Below are 19,338 nucleotides of genomic sequence, written 5' to 3' on the forward strand. Positions count from 1 at the left end.
CCAGCTTCCCCCAGGAAACACTGGATAAAAGACAATGAGCAGCAGGGAGAAGGTGAAGTTCTGTTTTTCCTCATGTTACTGAATCTGTGGCTGCCACTACTCACAACATCTCCTTCAGAAAGGCACTTGGACAAAGAGGATCCTGTTCCCTGGAGAGTGGAACTGCTGCTGGTGACTGACAGGTTTGCTCAGTCTCCAAACACACCAGGCTGGAGGATCTGAGTGCCGGGGAGGTGAGAGCTACAAACAGTGCAGAATATTCTGTTCCTCAGGGCTGGTGGTTGTTTGGTGAAAAATGCAAAAGACTGCATTTGACAGAATCTTGCCTTACCCCAAACTTAGGAACAAGTGCTGTCAAAAAAGTGGCTGTTGCCCAGATTAAGTTTATTAAAGCCACGTGAAGAAATAAAACCAAATGAGAGGATCCAAGGTCACCCTGTACTCTTCCCTCAACAGTTGCATTTCAGGTCGAGGAAGGCACCAGGCCACGTTAATGTCTGCTACAGGCACATGTGTTCTCTTTGAAATAAATGCACCCACTTCTGCTCTGCCTGCATTAAGTCTGTTACTGGGTTTTTATGAGCCTTGGCAAGTGCAGTGCTATCTGTTAATATCTGAAGGTGGGAGTGTTCAGGGAGTTGTCGGAAAGGCTTGCAAGACTAGATCTGATCATACCCACCCACACTAATTAACACATTACATAAAAGTACAACAAGTTTCTCTTTGCAAACATCAGAATCACTTGCCCAGGCACTTTCTGTGCAGTTCTAGAACTACAGGGATGGACTCTGTTGCTTTTTAACCTCAACAGAACAATGGATGAGTGGGTAGGGTGAAGTTCCCACTTTCAGGGCTCACTCCTTTTTATCATCCTGCTAAAAACATGCCATCAGTAGGAATATGGCTGGAAGGACCTTTTTAAAGTTCACCAGTGGTGCATGAGGCTGCATTTTTTTTCTCATCAAAAACCACCACATGAAATATTGAACATGAGGGATCAGATTCCCTTATAAAGGACTCCTCCTCTCCCTGCCCTGCCTTGCTAATTCTGAAAATTACTTTGTATAAACACCACCCTCTGAAACCACCTGGAACTGAAAAATCCTCCCATTTAAATAGGGCCTTTTTATGTCAGGGGAACATGTCCCAAAACAGCTCACATTTCTCTAGCATTCAAATATTAAACCAGCAGCAATCTGCTGTACAAAGGCGATAGGAAGGACCCTTTTATTTCTTCATAGTTTGGAGCAAGTCAAACTAATTTCCTATGAAACTGCTGTGACCTTCTCCTACAGCTTCACCCAGATAATAAACGTACACCCCGATCCCGATTTACTCCAGACTCTTGGATGACATCTGGCCTCAAGATGGTGGCATGGAAAAGTGCAGCAATGACACAGGAAAACAGAAGGGAAGAAAATAACTGTGCAGTGGAGAGCAGGAGGCAGTGCAGGGAGAGGGGAAAACCAAAATTAAAATAAGTCAAAGGGCGGAAATTCCTTTGAGAAGGCCTTAGGCTTCAACAAAGCTTGTCCACATTTGCAGCACTTCGGGATTACCCAACACTAACCTTCTGTGGAAGGGACAGCAGAGCCCAGCAGGCATTCCAGAGGAGCCTTTCCATTACAAAAACCTCTTCCAGTGCATCCATCCCCGTCTGCCAGCGAGAGCTTCCTACCTCGCAATGCTCCCAAGGGAAGGAACTTTCTTCCCCAGCTCTTCCTGACTATCTGAAAAGCAAAGTCAATGTTTTCCTCATTATTCCCTGTTTGCTGCATACCTCTCCCCCACTGTGACTGCTATTTGACCCGCTGGCCGCTCCGGGACCCTGAGGGGAGAGAGAGGGAAGTTTGTGTGTGTGGGGCTGAGAGGAGCGAGATGATGAGTCTCAGCTCCCTTCTGACTTGTTTATGTTCATTAGAAAGAAATCAACAGCACTGAGTGTGTCAGACAGACCCTGAAGATTGGGAACATCTTTTGTGTGGTGCAGGGAAAGAGCAGATCCCTCCAAGGGACAGGATTTGGGGGTGAACGGGGATTTCATGTGTGTTTTTACCTCACTTTCACATTAGAAATTTACCAATGAGCAGAATCTCAGCAGAGAGGTTTCATTTCAGGGGGGCACTGCTCTTTCACCAGGGCTATTTGCTCTTACAGCCACAAGCCTGGAACGCCTGACCGGGATTACTGAGGAACTGGAAAGGATCAGAGTGCACCAGGGGAGGTTGGAATCATCATCCCTTCCCCTCCCAAGCCTCTCTGGATAAATCTGGTACCTTCAGATCCCGGAAGGGTTCTCCCCTCATGGCACTTGTGTTTTCAGTGAACTGAGTTCCTTCTCAAAAAACTGACCAAAATAAAGCTGAAAGCAACTATTGAGGTGGGCCTCAAAACCACAGAGTTTCTTTTCATCCTCTCCAGACAGCCTCAGACATCCAGGAATTCCAAAGAAAACTGCAATGTAAGAAACCTGTTGAGAGCTGGCACAGTGCTACAGCTCTGCACTGACCCAGGCAGAGGGACCTGCACCACTGGCACTTCTGGCAGCATCTTCCTCTAGAACTGCTCCAGAAGAGAGAAATCTGCTGGTCTGCAGCGAGGTCAGACCTTCTGATTTCAACATTCCCACCTTGGCACCTCAGTAGTCTCCATTCTATGTGGCAGGACCAAAGGAATATTTCAAATACAGCTCTCTTTTAGGAAATCTCTTTTAGGAAATGATGTATTTTGGCATACGGCTCTTTTCCTTGTCTAAAGTTTTGTATAGAACCTCTTGGTTCATGAACAAATACTGCTTTTCCTTTCTGTAGCATGTTGCATTTAAATTTGCTGAGCTTTTGACAGACATTTAGGTAGCCAAACTTTCAACTTTTGAGGTAGGGAAACACTAGAAATATCTGCTTTGCAGGTCAGGGTGCTCCTTCAGATGATGCATTTTGCCTCAGGTCACACAGGACATCTATGGAAAAGCTTGAAATTCGAGTCAGGAGCCCTAAATTCACTCCTTTAATCACATGTCCTTCCTTGAGGTGCTTCATTCAGGTGTCTCCAGCTAGGTTTGCTATTTTCCTGCATTGCAATTCCATTAATTCCTCTGTTAGCAGTGTTCCAGTATGTTCTCACCAGGTTCCTATGCCTAGTGCTGCATCTGGCACAGGAATGTTGCCCTTCCAAGGCTGTCACAGAGAATATATCATTACAAAAATAAATAGAGTCTGGCTGCTCTGGCATCTCAGTCCAAGCATATTTATCACTTTTGGCTGATCAGTGCCTGATTCAATGCCCCTAAAACACAATGGGTAAATTCCCAATTGAATTCAACGTGCATTTAATCAGGTCTTTGCTAACTGTGCTTCCAAACTTCACATTTCATGAACTCTACAGTACAGTCTCTTCTATTTTTAGAGCATTATTCCACCTCACTGTGCAGACTGATACAATGCATTTTCCTCTGCATGGATTATGTCAGTGAATGTGTGTTTGTACAAGCAGGCTCTAGTTTTAGTTCTAGATTTAGTTCATCCCCATGTGCTGCTGCCTACATGTGTGGCAACCTGAGATTAATGCTGAAAATGTATTTATAGTCGATCACAAATGAACAAAAAAATTCAGAACGACAAATTTCATATATGAGTTCAGTGACAGAAAGAATCTTCCACTATTTGAACTGCTCTGCTGCCTGAGCCTTCCTGTCCAGCCTCCACAGGTGAAGTACAACAAGTTTTTTTGGGCCCAGCTCACTCCCTCCAGACAGAAGTCCTGGGTGGCCTTTAGCAAAGAAAACACTGCTCCAAGGTTTGCTCCTTGGGAGCTGAGAACAGCTTCATCATGGAATGGAAAGTGAAGGAAGGGATGGAAAGCAAAGGAAGGGAGAGAAACTTCCATTAAATGTCCATAACTTTTAGTTCCTCAAAGTACTTTTTCAGTTCCCCTTTCAAAAAGCAGAAATGAAACCAGTGGCACTTCCTCTGAAGAGAGGGGACAAAGTGTGTTTGGGATGGGAAGTGCTGCCTCTCCACTGGGACAGCCCACAGACACTTCAGAAACAAAAAATTACATCTTAAAAACTATGAGTGGATTTAACAATTGAACTCTAAAGAATTAAACATCATAGAAACATTTCACACGTTTTGTTTTTTTTTCCTTTCCAAGGGTCCGCAGTCCAGTCACTCAATCCTGTGCAAAGGTCACGTTACTATGGATATGACCTGCAAGAAATGCGTTGCCTCAGAGCAGCACGAGTCACATGAACAGGCTAAAAGCCAAGGCTGCTGATTCCCAGTCCTGTCAGGGGTTTCGTGCTCCTGTGGGGCTCTCTGAGGAACAGTCCCTGTGCCACCAGCTCTATGTTCTTCCTTTAAAAGTGTTCATGCAGGTGTAGCTCCCGGAGAACTTGTGGATTTCTTCAAGTGCTGCCTGGGGGAGAATGCTGGAAGAGAAGCAGGAAGAGAAGAAGCAGATGAGACAAACCCCTCAGTCTGCCCTAATGAGAGATGTGTAAATATGCATTTACATATATAAATACACACATTCTCAAACACAGACCCAACAGGCCTCAGTGTCCTGCTGTGAGGAGGCCTGAGAGGGAGAAAGTTCCATCCAGTTACTCTTTCTCTGCAGAACTATTTATCCAAAAAAGTCTTGTAAAAGCTGTAACTTGGAAGATACCATCGTGTTTTATTCCTCTCAAACACTGTTCTCTGAAATACACAAATTTAACCTGAGTTCTCTGGTTAACTTGCCATCTGGTTGTGCAAAACATGTGGCCTCCTTGTCCTAAGGTATGGACAGAGATCTAATTTCCTGACAGCTACTGGAACGGAAAATGAATGAATGATTAATTCTTACAGTAAAGGAGAACAGCCCTTTTTCTTGTTTGTAGAATTTCTGGGAATTTTTATCCCAAGTTTTTCATTCAGAGCAAAGCATTTATTGTGAATTAATTTTTCTTGTTTGAAATGCAATACTGGAATTATTTTCCACAGAAATCCCACGGCCTTGTTTCAGTTCCTGACTGAAGCAGCTTTTCCAAAGGCTTTAGTGCAAACTGTCATGGAAACACAGTGCTAAATGTCCTTTCTCTTTGGTTGTTTCAGGATATGAAGTTATGACTTTTTTTTTCCTTAGGGATCTTAAAATTCCCGTCCTAATCATACACAAAAATATTGGTTTAATAGTTTCACTGCTGTAACACAAGCAATGCTCTCTACATACAGCTGTGATGTACAGACCTTATGGCACAGAAATCCTGCACCATATGAAGCCCAGAGTCCAATGAGTCACTTACTAAATCAAAACTAACCACATGTGTATGTTAGGAAATTTCCTAGACACAAATCCAGCTCAGACCTCAGAAATCCAAATTTTGGGAGTGAAACTTGTTTCATAAAGGGATTATACCCAGGGAAAGTATCTCCAAAGGGAATCTCAGAAAGTGTCTCCCTTTTGCTTCTGTTGCTCTGTCTGTCAAGGGAAGGGATGATCCATCTGATCCGGGATGGCATTTACAGTCAGCCTGAGGTTTGCCTCCGTGGACAGACAAAAGAAAACCTTCCCTGCCTGGCCAGGCTGTTGCTGGGCAAGGGAAATACTCACCTTTTTAGGATGACAAGAACATGCATTGTCCATGGAAGGAGCAGGAAGGCTTGGTTTGTCTGAACAGCTTCTACCGTCCTCCTCGCCACTGTCTCGGGCTTGAGGGGAGGAAAAAGACTGGGGAACCTGAATAAATAAAGCAAAAATTAAAATAATTACTTGTTAATCAAACTCCTCCTTTAAGATATCACTGTCTAAGTCCTGTTAGTCCAAACTGTCTCTTGTTACTGGCCTTCAAACACATCCCAAGCAGGCTGGAAAAGGCAGAATGTTCCAGTTCCAGCCAAAAAGCCTGAAAACAGAAAGCCCAGTTCCAACCAGTACTGCTGGGTTACCTAAACAGTTAAGAATGTACATGTTGGTGCCTTCAGGGAGAGTGGCAGAATGTATTCAGAGCCTTGATTCAGGGCTTTTCTTAATTTGAATGCAAACCAATACCAAATGCTGTCTTTTCAGTGCTGGTGTTTTTCCTTTTGTTGCTCTTTGCTTAATTCAAATTCTTGACAGGTGAAAGACAAATATTTTCCTCCATTGCTTTTAATACCAAACATAAGGCTTTTCCCAGCTCCAGCAACAGCTTGACACTGCATATTTTCTTGACTAAGAGAGCACAAACTATATTGATAGGTTATTTTGTCCATTCTAAAAGATTAATTTGGTCAGCCATTAGTTGTTCTCTTGAACAGAGGGAAAAAGGAGGCACTGATGGCCTCACTTCAGTAAAGTGGCTGTCATTCCTTTCAGTGGGAAAGAATTATTTCAAGGACTAAAGAAGGAACTTGTACTGTTAATTCTCAAGTAATTTGTAGACTGCTCCTCTTGCATGACCTCAATTGCTGATTCCCTCCCCTCCCTCTCTGGGGGCTGCACAGGGAAAAACAGCTTTATTTCTCCCTGTAGAATCCAATGTCTCCCTCAGAACAGGCTGGAGGATTATTCCAGCACACTGAGGGAACCAGTCTGATGAGTCCCAGGTGGCCTAGAGTGACCCTCTGTTCCCAGGCAGCCAAATGAGACATCGAATTCTCTTAACTAAATGAAGCATTAATTAGGAGTGTATTCTGATGATTCATTTAAAATGAGATGCTTTATTCTAGTTCCCCTGGACTGACCTGATTCTCATGCCCTGGAACATCTCTGTGCTGGTGTGGAAGGGCAGCACTGTTGTGGCATTCACTCCAGGACAGTCCAGCAGCCCCAGGGTCAGGCTCTCCATAAAGGCAAAGGAGGAGGCTTTGGAGGTGCAATAGTCAATGGCACCAGGGATGGCTGACAAGGCCAGGACAGAGTTCAGGCAGACAATGTGTCCATTCTGCAGCTCCAGCATCCTTGGCAGGAATGCCTTGGTGGTCTGGAGAACAACAGAGTTAAAAGAAAAAAAAAAAACAAAAAAAAGAAAAAAAGGTCTGTTCAGCAGAGATACAACAAAACAATAGTTACTGAAAAAGATAAGATGACATGGAGAAAAAGCCAAAGTGTTCTGTTCATTATGCTGGGAAAGGAGTGAGACAGGACCTTGTTGCTTTGTCATTTTCTGAGAGAATGTAAGCAGGCAAAGTTTGTGTGGAAACACAACAGAATCTTTCCTAGCATGTAAATAAGCAGCACCCACAGATAAGGGCCAGGAACAAGTGCTTACGAACTTGTACAGGATAAAGTCTGCAGCAAAGTGATGAAACCACAAGAAGCTCTTTTTTTTATTACTAATACCCAATTCAAAATAGAATGAGCTCCCTGAGCAATGTAATCCCATGCTCCTCTGATGTTCCCTATACAGCACCATGCAGAAAACCATCCTGTGAGCTCAGGCTTTCCCAAAAGACATCAGATGTTTTACTGGAAATGACAGAATGGGAATAAAGAGCATCACACATTGAGTTACTACTGGAAAAATCATATTTATTTTAGACCCTGTTCCTCTGGCCTTTGCCCCTCACATTGTTTTTTCCCTCTGTTTTCGTGGCAGACTGATTTTAGGAAGACCTAAGAGCAGTCATTTCTGGCTGTAATCTGCCACTCTCTTCCCAGTTATGAGTACAGGGGATACAAGAGCTGATCTTACCCAGAACTGTCCCAGGGTGTTGATGTGCTGGGATTTGAGCAGTGCATCATCATCGCTGTCCATCAGGCTCTTCCCATGGACCACAGCAGCATTGTTCACCAGGATGGTGATGTCACCCACCTGCAGGAACAGCAAATTACTTGTGACAACGAACATCTCTCCTCACAAATCAGCCATCAGAGTGACCATTAGAGCTGAATAGCCATTGTGGCCTGAATACATTGTTGTTTTCATAGCTTTTGATACTTTTGCCTTGTAAGCCTTTGGATCACTTCAAACTTTGTACAACAATCTGGATGGTCACCCTTCTTTCTTCTCCAATATTTTTTTCCCCTCATCAAATATAGACTAGTAGAATCACAGAATCATTAAGGTTGGAAAAAACCTTTAGGATCATCAAGTCCAACAAGCAACCCAGTACCACCACCCTGTTCACTATTAAACCATGTCCTCAAGTGCCACATCCCCATGTTTCTGAACACTCCCAGGGATGGTGCCTCCACCACTTCCCTGGGTGGCCCCTACCAGGGCTTTATGAGCTTAATCCTTCCATGTAGGAGTTTTCCCCCATATCCAACCTAAACCTCCCTTGGTGCAACTTGAGGCTATTTATTCTCGTCCTGTCACTGTTCCCTGGGAGCAGAGCCCTCCCTGGATCCCCCCTCCTGTCAGGGAGTTGCAGAGAATGAGAAGGTCCCCCCCGAGCCTCCTTTTTTCCAGGCTGAGCCCCCCCAGCTCCCTCAGCTGCTCCTTTCCCATCCTGCCCACGGGGTTTCCCCACTGACCTTCTCCCTCACGGCCTTGGCCTGCCGATAGACCTCCTCCCTGTTCCCCACGTCACAGATGAAGTAGTGGCACTCTGTGCCCATCAGCCTGATCTCCTCCGTGGTCTCCTTCAGGCACTTCTCAGTCCGACCCCACAGGATGATCTGCAGCAAGAAACTTTGATTGTTAGAGTGGAACCTGCTTCTGCTTCAAATCCGAAATAATCAAAACCTGCTTCTGACTTCAACAGTTTGATGAAAATCTTTGGTGTGTTTTCACTGTAGTTTTGCTTCATTTAAGACCAGCAATGACTTTCTGTTCCATGGGTAGTTTTGCTTCATTTAAGACCAGCAATGACTTTCTGTTCCATGGGGAAGGGACAGGAGTGTCTCAGTGGTTCCTGCATCCCATTGCTGATCCTCTTTTTACAGGTTCTTCACAAGCTACATGAGCTAACACAAAAACTCAGATCTTCATCCTAAAATGACCAATACATGAAACACCTGGCAAATTTTCTGTATCATGCAATTTCAAATCTGTCCCTGCTTTTGCTATACACACATACAGAAATATAAATTCAGTCCAAAATCACAGACCTTCCAGTCTATCTGGTGTGTTCTCTATTTGTTCTACATTTGGTGCAGTAAAACATATTTTTTCAGCCTACTATATGTAATAACTTGCAGTGCTGATTTCAGATTGGTGTCCCACGTGCATTTTAAACTAAAGTGTTCATCTTAATACAGACTTTTAAAGGGAGAATTCTCAAGCATGAATTTCTTTTGCTCATATATGCAAGGTTTCACCTGCCACTCGCTTTTAACACAGCAAAAATGATACCCTGCTTCTGGTACAAAGGAAATTCTGAATATTCATGGGACAGGGATTTGATGTATAATGAGACATAACCAGCCCACCCCATCTGCATTTCTACACCATCAGGGAGGTCAGAAATAGAAATAACTAGAAAAGTCATTAAAAACCATGGGGTTTTATCCAGTCTCATTTTTCCTAGTGAGACATCAGTCTCAAGTATGAGATTGTGCTTTCACCATTGTCTTTCAAACATTAACCTGCAGTAAACAGATTCAACCACAATATTTTCTTTTTCTATTTCTTTTCAGGCTACTGGAAGGCATATAATTTCATCTCTCTGTTACCTAAGACTCCTATATATGAATCAATCTATCATTTTTGCTCTTCAACTAAGTCTTCTGAGCATTCATCACATTATGAATGGTGTCACTGTCATTCTGCAAAAATTAAATTAGTGAATTGAATACGTTCATCAGCTGATTGCTCTGTGGCTCCAACAGCAAGATCCAAAAGAGAAAAAAGAAAAGGTTGTTACACTGCAAATGCAAAATTATTGCTGTTTCCAAGCATATGTGTATTGAATACGATGCACCTGATATATTGATTTTTAATGGTTAAAAATAAGCCCACTTAAACTTTAAAGATTAAATAATCTTTTGAGTTTTCCGAAAGTTGAAAGAACAGGAAGCAAAAAGTCCAAATTACATCACTACTCATAACTCAACCCCTGCAATTAACTTAATAACAGCAAGATAAACAGAAAAAATTAGTTATTATGTATGCAGTATTCCTTCTCCACAACAAACCCCTTGCAGGGCTTAACATGCTTATTTTTAAGGACTAGTTAAGCTTATCTCATAACTGGTACTAAAACTAATCTCTGGCAGGGTCAAAGAGCTCTTCCTGTGCCTAAGCAAGGCTAAAATGCAGAGGTACCCAAGTCCTCAGCCATTTCCTAAATGAGTTACAGTTACAATTAATCCCATTTCTAAGCCATTGGCACATCTGTGAACACAAACACACCCGGACTGACGGATTTATATCCCACAAACTCTCCAACTGGCTGGTTAACCAGCAACTTCAGAGCCTGCATAAATATGCCAGAGCCATTTCGTGGGAAATCTTATCTCAGGGGAAGTAATTTTCAAGGAAAAAAGCTGTGATCAGACTCTCAAGGAGGAAAGCACATGGCTGAAACTGCAGCTTGTGCGTCGGCCTCGAAAGCCTCAGTGTATCACCCTTGGCCATCAGGGCTTGGCATCTACACAAAGCTTGTAAAACTCATGGCTATTTACTCACTTCTGAACTCAGGGCTAGACTGAGGGATATTTTTTATGCACACTCTGCAGACTTGCAGAAGGGAAATCAAGAACATGTGAGAAATTTCACAAGCTTTCAGGAAATCTTTACAAAATACTGTTCAACTATCAGCACGGGGGCACTTGCTGCCTCTTTCACAATCTACAGCTCTGTGGAAAGGGGAGAAAAAACCACTACAGAGGTCAACTGTAAACTTCAAGTTTGATGCCCACAGGGTTTGCATCAGGGTGAACTTCAGCCCCTTTGCAGGGCTGGATCAGTCAATGCAGACACTAAAAAATTAAGTGATTCACTGAAGAGTGATGGAAGGGAAAAAGAAAAGGGGAAGAGAAATAAGGTGTCAGATGAGGGGAGTAAGGCAAGAAACTGCCCTCACATCCCCAGCACTCCAGGGCTTCACACTGCTATTGCAAAATGAAAAGTAGATCCCTCACTTTTCTCTTTAATCTGTTTCAAACATCCTTAGAGCCTCCTACTCCCAAGAGCTGCCACTGATGCATTGGATGTCAGGAAATGTACATGGAAGAATAGTTAAGCAAAGAATGACCTGTCAAAAAACATCTGTCTGTGATGCAACTCTTGGATATAATATTTTTTTTATGCCCCAACAGTTTCTTTGGGACCCTTAATATCCTACAGGCAAGTCTTGCAAGGTGACCCCGTTAAAATCTGGGCCATCTAGGGAAGGCAGAATTTGCTGGTTATCCTGCTGACAACATTCATTTCAGCACTGATTTTCTTCCATGGGAAGTTTTCGTGTCCCTGATACTGTTCACACTTAGGTGAAGGCTCCAGCCTGCACAAGAGAAAAGCAGTAAATAAAAGACCATTCTTCCATGAGAGGTGAAAGTTCCCCGATGACCCAGTGGGAAGTGAGGGCTCCTGCTGTCGTTTCTGCTACTTTTTACAGATGGATAAAACCCAGAACTCAGTACAACGTGCTTTTGGTCCAAATTCAGGCTTGACTGCTCCTACGAGATCAAATGAGACTCAATTTCTCTCTTCCATCTGGCCAGATGGAATTGGCACAGGCTTCCCTCCGGCCTCCCAGGACACCACATCTTACAATGAGACCAGACTGGAGTTGCTGCATTTGCCTCACAGTTGAGGCTTCTGTTGCTCCTGAACATCTTTGCAGAGAGCTTTGGCTTAGTCTTTCTGTGTTCTCCTTCTCTTGTTTGCAGCAGTTTCACTGATGTTTTCTAGGTCCTCACTCTCCCATTGCCTCCTGGTTTTCTACAACCCCATCAGTCCTCTGCTCTCCTGCATTCACCTTCTGCAATTTGTGCAATCAGAGATAATTATCCATGTTCTCAATGCTCCTGAACAAACCCTTCTGCTCCCCGTGGACTTGAGGAGTGACTGTGGGCCCAGGCCTATGTTCTGCTGCTGCCCTGTGAGCTCTTGGCTCTTCACTGCCCTTTGGATGCAAGCAGGAATTTTAATCTTTGCTCCATCAACGTCAAGAAAGGCATCATTTACCCTCACCCTGCCCTAGCTGGGATTTGAGGGCTCTGCATTCATGAGGAGTCCAGGTCTGCAGTTTAGGAAATGGTCCATTTTACTGGGAAGCACAGTTTTCAAAATGAGACGTGGGCCTCCGAGTCTGCTCTGTGTCCCCTTCCCTTTTCAAGTTTAATTCTAAATTGGCAATAAGTGTGTCCCAACTGGGGGCTGAGTCCTGGACAGAATGACTCCAACAGACACAGAAGTTCCTGTCTGGACAGAGGAAAACTCAGAGGAATGAAGGAGAAGAGAGACATGGTTTTCCTGACTCCCCGGCGTGTCAGGATGCTGCACAGCCACCCATTCACGGGAACTTAATGGTGGATAGAGGAATATTTAATTTATGTTTTGGATAAAGTCTTGGACAGACACTTTTCCGTCCTGGAAAGAATCCAGCCCCTGTTTCTTCTCCCCCTTCATCTCTCGTCATCCTCCCCTGGCTGCCCCTCCCGGCCGCACAGACACGCTCTCCTTTCAGAGAGTTACTGACCAGAAAATTGGCGAGGGCAGGAGCCCGGGGGGGAGGATAATCCCGCTGCGAGGCTTCCAGCCCGCGCTTACCTCCGCCTGACCCCGGGCTGGCACGGGCAGGGAAGGCAGGTGGAATGGGAAAGCAATCCCTGCCGCCCCAGGCTGCTGGAGGCAGCAGGGCAGGATTCCTGCCACTGGACACAGGGAAGAAGAGATTTATGATGACAGAGGAACTCAACACGCCCTCCTCTTAATGAACTTTAAAGTAGGCAAGGGCTGTGACATCACGCTCGGTGCAGATTTTTCCCAGGATTTATTCATGAGGGGATTTTTGCAAAACAAACCTTATCTCCAGATCTGAGTCACAGAGCTCCTTATCTGACCTTGGGAAAATCGTTTCGGCTGGAGGGGCAGGCGCAGCATCCTCCGCTCCCAGAGGACTCGTTTAACTCCGGGCTTAATCTGCTAATGAGACGTGCCCCGAGGTCGGAGGGGAGTCCCGGGGAAGGGTTTTGCCGCTGACGGGCTAAGGCAAGGCTTTCTAACAGAGACCTGCCTTCCAAAAGCCCCAGTCCCGACTGCAGGGCCAAATCCCGACTTTCACCATAACGCCAGTGAGTAAGAGTTATGCTTTTGACCACCGCAAAATCAGATAAAGCCACTAATTTATATAAACTGGTCTGCATTGAAGCTGCTGTCAACCACAAAATACACACGCCATCAATGCCTCCAGAGGCTGAAGTGCATTATTGTGCAGGACACGAGGTTAGAGCTAATTTTACATTATTTACAAGGCCAGTTAACTTGTTTGGACCGATTTCATTGCTAGCACAATTCAAGAACAGCAGCAAAGGAATGTTGCCCTTTTATATTGTCAATTATTTTGGCACTGTATCTTCAGCAAACCTGCTGTGCTAGAATTCATCCCTCCAGTGAGCTGGACCAGTGCTGGAAAGGTGTCCCACCACCACAGCATTTCTGAGACTGAACATGTGCCATTCCTTAACAATCCCCTTGGGTTGTTTGGGTTGTGTTTGTCACTCTTAGGCTTTCCCAACACAAGGTGTGCTGTGATTAGCAGATATAACTTCCACTCCAATAGTTTCTCCATTTTACGATTCATGAAGCAATTCTCTGATTCAATCTGAAGACACTGAAAGATTAAAGTGTTGCAGAGAGACACGAATGCCCTTCCTGCCTGATCTCATTATTGCTGCCTCCACAAATCAACCACAACTCCCAGCCCCAGATCAGCAGAGATAGGAAGTAGTTGGTAGGTCAACACATTTCATTCCCCCTTTCAACCCCCTTCCTAGTCCAGTGGAACAAAAGTTGCTCTGTCTGAGCTGGTATCTGTAATTGCACAGACCTTTGTTCAAACACAGAAAGCCTTTCTGCACCCAACACTCGGAGTTCTGCATACTTTTAGGAAGTACAAAGTGTAGATAATCCACTGAAGTATGCCGACCTTATCCCCTATATTTACAAAGCCTGGTAGTACTAACTCACAGTCGGTCCTCCGAAGAAATGCATTCCAGGGTATCCCATAATCCTGGCAGAGTTTTGCATATCGTGAGAACGGGAGGCTAAATCCTCCAGCCTCAAAAGCTCCACGTCTTTTGCCTGTCAATGGCAGAAGGGTTTTCTCCGCCACCCCTTCCCCTCTCTTGCCCCCAGGCAAAGGCAGACAAGTTCTTTCAGGAGCTCTCCATGGGAGAGGCATCTAAAGGCAGATTAGTGGGAGAGGGGAAGGTGTGGCCCTGCAGTGTGAAAAGCCAATCTTTGCTTTAGAAAGGAGAAAAAGAACTTTGCGATGCCTGAAGTAGGTCAAAATACTTAACCCAGGCCCTTGGTGACACTTCCAGAAAGGTAAGCAAACAAAGCAGGCCAGTGGGGAATTTTTCTCAGTTCCCACAGTGAATACCAAAGTTGCAAGGGACAGGTATGAGAAAGTTACAGGTACACATGAGGAATCAAGAGAGTAAGCCCATTTATCTGTTGGTTTGTTTTTTTTTCTAGGTTACTATTTAGAACTTGTAAAGACATTAGACCCTAAAAATTGAATTTAAATTTAATCCTGCCACCATGGTAAACACAAACCACTGATTTTATGTTGAGTAACATATAGTAATGACATTAAAAGTTAGGGCTGAAGAGACTTCAGGAGGAGACTAAAAGAGCGAATTCCAATCCTTTCAGTCTAGAGTCAGAACTTTTAGTACTTTATATATTGACTTAGCACTCAATGGGATTAACATTATTCACCTAAACAACAGTCAATTCCAGTTTACCCCCGTCACCCCTTTTTGACTCTGAGGGAAACAAAACAGCACCTAAAGAAATCACAGGGAAGTGTGTCAACACCTCAACAGAGGCCTTCCCTGGAAGGAAAATGTGGACCTTTGTGTCTGCAAACAGGCATTTAAGAGCAGCTCCCCCCAAAGAAGTGAACAAATGCCCACTGTTCTCACAGTCAGGACTATTTAAGGACAGGTGGCCCCATGCTGACTTTTTTCCAGTGGTTTTTCCAATTGCTTTCGTCTGCAACACTGAACTGCGACTCCAGACTGCCTTGGGAGCAACACTTCCCAGCTCGGCTCAGTTGAGGAAGGGGAAGGGTGAGGGTTGTTTGCAAGGAGGGGTCACGCAGGAGTCAGCCTTTACAATCCTATTAACGCTGGGACAGGGTCAAACCGAGTGCACGTTCCAACAAAAGCACCAAGTGGCCACAAGCTGTCACCCTGCAAAGGTTCCTGGAAGCATTTGTGGGGGAAGAAACGACAGACTTTTAATGGTGAATGTCTGCCCACACCATGTGTGAGAACCGGCCCTGCTCCAGGGATCCAAAGCACACAAAGAAATCTCCAGCAGTAGAATTCTCTGGCTGCAGGGCAGGAAGAAGTGGCCTATCTGGGGGTGGGGAGAGGGGTAACGTTAGAAAAGTTCTGTATTTGAGGTAAGGCTTTGGAGATCTCCACCAAAAGAAATATAATACTCCACCCTGTAAAAATAACCAGCGTGCTGCTGCCGCCTCCGTTCCCTTGGCATGGCATCCCTGCAATCCACATCCCTGTAAAAACGTCCACAGAGATCTCAGGAAATTGTGGGGAGGGTAAATATGCAGGTGCAGAAAGGCCTTTTGTACTGCAAGCACAGCAGACAGGATGAAGGGATAGAAAGTCAGTAAATAACATTTCAAAGGGGAAAAAGAAGTTCCTGGCGTGGTCTGACAGGACATTTCAACATTGCTGAAGGTTGGCTGTGTGTGTGTTTTCCTTCCAAAATGCTGCATTATTATTTTTACTTATGGCATGTCACTCTCCAGGTAAAGAGTTCTTAACATGTGGCAGGTTAAATGTTCATGTAACAAACATTTATATGACATAAAAGTTCTGTTCACACTGAATGGTAACAAGTGTTTGCTTCTGGAAAGCTAAAAAAAAAAAAAAATTCACAACTTTAGATTTACAAGATAATTTTAGGAGCAAGGGACACGTGGAATTAAAAAGTGGCTCCAACACAGTATTATTTCCATCACCTGACTGGGTGAAAGTAACTCCTAAAATTGCCTCTGCAACCAACAATTAACTGAAAAGTCTGCTACTTCTTAGCCAACAAAGTGGAAAAATCTATAAAAATAATAAATACAAATTGATCAATTACATAAAATTATAAATTACATGAATAATAGATAACAATAGATATAATAAACAGATAAATAAAATTAGAAAAATAAGATGGACAAAATGGCACCTTTACTGAATAAGGAAAGCCACAGGCAGTGTTTACAAGCCACAGGGAGCCACAGGCAGGCAGACAACCCCAGCTCCAGCAGGAAAGGAAGACCAAGGGAAGGGTTTAAATTTGTTAAACTGGGAGAAGGTTTGCAACAAAACAGCCATGGAAACCTAAGGGTGAATAATGTTCCCAATGCTGTCATTATGAAGTGCCCTCCAGAAAGGCCTAAAATATGCTCCAGATCATCCATGTGCATAATAAGATGCAGCTCTTGACTGAAAAAAATAATTTCTCCCGGGAGGCTACTGGAGAAATATTGGAGTTAAAATAGCCTGCATTAAATTCGTGGATAAACTGAACACCAGCAACAGCTCCAGACAAGCTCCCCTCCACGCCTTTCTTTGCCTCCAGAAAACCAGAATTGCTACCATTTTCAGACCATATAAAAGCTGTCAAAAGGTGCCTTTCTTGCGAGTATTTTATTCAGAGAAATAAAGGACACTGCTTGGAAGAAAGCTTTAATATTGAAATGCCTAACTGCTTGCCTATCTTTTTATGTGCTTTTCAAAATGTTATTTTTTAATGGTGGCTGTTGCTATGCAACAGGGCAGAATTTCTAAAATCTATTCATCTGTTGTACAAATGGCAGTTTTCAGGACATATTTAACTCTCTCAGCCTCTTAAGTCAAAGGAGGAGGATGGGAATCAGAGGACTGTAAACTCCCAGAGCACAACCCCCCCAGGGGTACTGCAAGGGTCTTTCACTGATTATACCAATTTTTTTCAGTACATTGTTAAGATGAAGTAGCAGCCCTGCTTATAAAAATGTGGAAAAACAGCACAGCTCTACTTAAATAAAACGATATCTAAATGTAGACACAAAAGTTATGTTCATTACTTTTACCCAGAAATGATCAAAGCAATTCTAAGCAGATTCTGCTACAAAGGTATTTATTTAAACTAGAGGGGCTGGTCGGGCAGTCACAAATCCAGCTTTAGCATATTCCTAAATTGCAGTTCCCTGGAAGTTACCATCCCTTGGATGGGATTGCCTATCTCAAAAATGCTTTTCAGGCCACTGCAATGCAAAATGAAGTTAATTCACTTCAACATGAACATAAAATCAATTAAGCCACCGCAGAACATGCAACAAACTTGACTTTCTAGTAAAATAAACTATATAAAGTAAAGCTGGTCAGTAAGTGAGGTTTAGCTGAGGGGCAGAAATAGAATATTGAGGCACAGTAATTCCCAGTGTGTTCAGAGTCAGTCACAAGCTCTTTGCCTGAAGGGTTCCCTCCCCACCAGCAGCCTGCAAATTACTTCTAGGAAGTGTGTGAAATTTAGCCCTAAAAAACAGGCCTATTTTTGGTTGACTCACATTCACAGTAGAACAATCTCTGCTTCCACTGAAATATAAGTATACAAAGGGACAAACCCAACTGAGTAACTGGCCTGACTGACAGCAATCCCCTGGTGCAGCAGTGGGAGATCTGGGATGGATTGTCAGTGTTGAAATGGCACTTAGAAGCCTGGCTCCTGAAACAAATAACCCCACTTGGCCTAACTCTGCGACTCAAATGCAAACCAAAAGTGTTTTAACTGTCTTTACTGATTCCAGTGGCTAAAAAAGCCATTCTGACTTCATCCCAAATATACTGACTTCCTCTGAGATGGATCTAGTTTCAGTCTGTAACCAACATTCTGATTATTTAGTTGCACCATCAACGACAACACAAAACACTGTTCTTGTAATTTATTTTCAGTGGTTAAGAATTTTCCATCTTCTCTTTTCCATTTTAAGTCAGTCAGGAAAGAGAAACTAAAACCCCTTTCTGGATGCAAGATGCTTTTGTGCATTTCTGCTTTTGCACAGATGCTGGACTCAGATGGGATGGTGACAGTGGTCAAAGCCACCAGCAAAGCTCTGGGAGAGCTGTAAACCAGTGTAAGGGTGTGGGGAGGTGCTGGCTGACCCTCTGCTGAACCCTGGGCTCTGAAGGAGATCCAAGGTGCCAGATCACTTACCCACACACGTGTGTGCACATCCCCCCCTCTCCTTTCAGCAGGAAAGGTGTCACAGAACGATCTGCCACAGTTGCACATCATTATCCAGGGAAATAAACCCTGAAAACCCCCTTTGATGGAGAAAGGCTTTGCTTTTACAGGGGCAAACCTCCTGCTTCCATAAGCACTGAAATATAAACAGAGCAGGGACAATGGTCTCCAAGGGGCCTGGATTAAAGTCCAATAACAAGGCACAGAAAGCACCATCAGCACATCCCAAACCCAAACAACTCCATGCAGTGAGGCAGGACTCCTGTGTTTCCCAAGAGCCTTGGGAATGTTCTGACATCATTCCTAACAGCTCACTGTGGCCAGAGCCAGCCCTGCTCTGTTACCACTCTGGAAAAGAAGCACTTGTACCAGCTGGATGGCTTTAAGATTCCTCTTGGAAGAGTAACCTCGGCTCCTGGAGGCTGAATTTGTCCTCACTGGGAAGGTTTTTTAGGAGGTGGGGCACAGGGAATTAAGGGTTGTAATGTAGTCAACATCAAACCAAGGTGCTGAAAGTGGACGTCAGGATTTCCCATTCCCTCTCCAAGCCTCGCCCAGGGAATGTGCTGATCCCAGACAAGGTGTCTGTGTCAACAGAAAGGAGATTGAAATGGCAGATGGAAGACAAACACTAATTTAATCTTCACATAGAAAATATCTGATTGTCCACTGTTATTGCTGCTCCCATTCTGTTTAAGGGCATGAAAAGGTGAACTGCTCAGTGTTTCTAGAACACCTTTCACTCCCACTAATTTAAGCCTGGTATATTTGAGGTTTTTCTTGAGGTCCAGTGAAAAGATTACCTAACAATTTCTGCTTTCAGGTAAAGTGGAGCAAGTTTGTCAGGTCCTCAGACATGAAGAAAATCTTGAAAACGTAACTTGGGTGTTAAAGGGCAAACAGAACAAAGAACCCAATTATAAATACTTAAAAGATCACAATTGTTTGAGTGGTGACTCCTGATTTCTTAGTGTAGGCCTGGCTATATAGGAGACATTTGCTGCTCT

At 43.9% G+C, this 19,338-nt stretch overlaps 1 protein-coding gene across 1 annotated transcript in view; it reads right to left on the reverse strand.

Moving 5' to 3' along the window:
- Nucleotides 1-367: 367 nt before the first annotated feature.
- Nucleotides 368-19,338, reverse strand: part of DHRS3 (dehydrogenase/reductase 3) — an 84,539-nt gene continuing 65,568 nt past the window's right edge. Inside the window, exons 5-9 of the mRNA XM_027658124.1 lie at nucleotides 8,443-8,586; nucleotides 7,658-7,777; nucleotides 6,708-6,946; nucleotides 5,596-5,721; nucleotides 368-4,429 (exon numbers count right to left, since the gene is read on the reverse strand). Of these exons, the coding sequence (XP_027513925.1) occupies nucleotides 4,345-4,429; nucleotides 5,596-5,721; nucleotides 6,708-6,946; nucleotides 7,658-7,777; nucleotides 8,443-8,586 (714 nt within the window). The 3' untranslated portion in view covers nucleotides 368-4,344. The remainder of the gene's footprint in view (nucleotides 4,430-5,595; nucleotides 5,722-6,707; nucleotides 6,947-7,657; nucleotides 7,778-8,442; nucleotides 8,587-19,338) is intronic.

This window comes from Corapipo altera, unplaced genomic scaffold, assembly GCF_003945725.1.
Source record: "Corapipo altera isolate COAL_440 unplaced genomic scaffold, ASM394572v1 301, whole genome shotgun sequence".
NCBI classification, from domain to species: Eukaryota; Metazoa; Chordata; class Aves; order Passeriformes; family Pipridae; genus Corapipo; species Corapipo altera.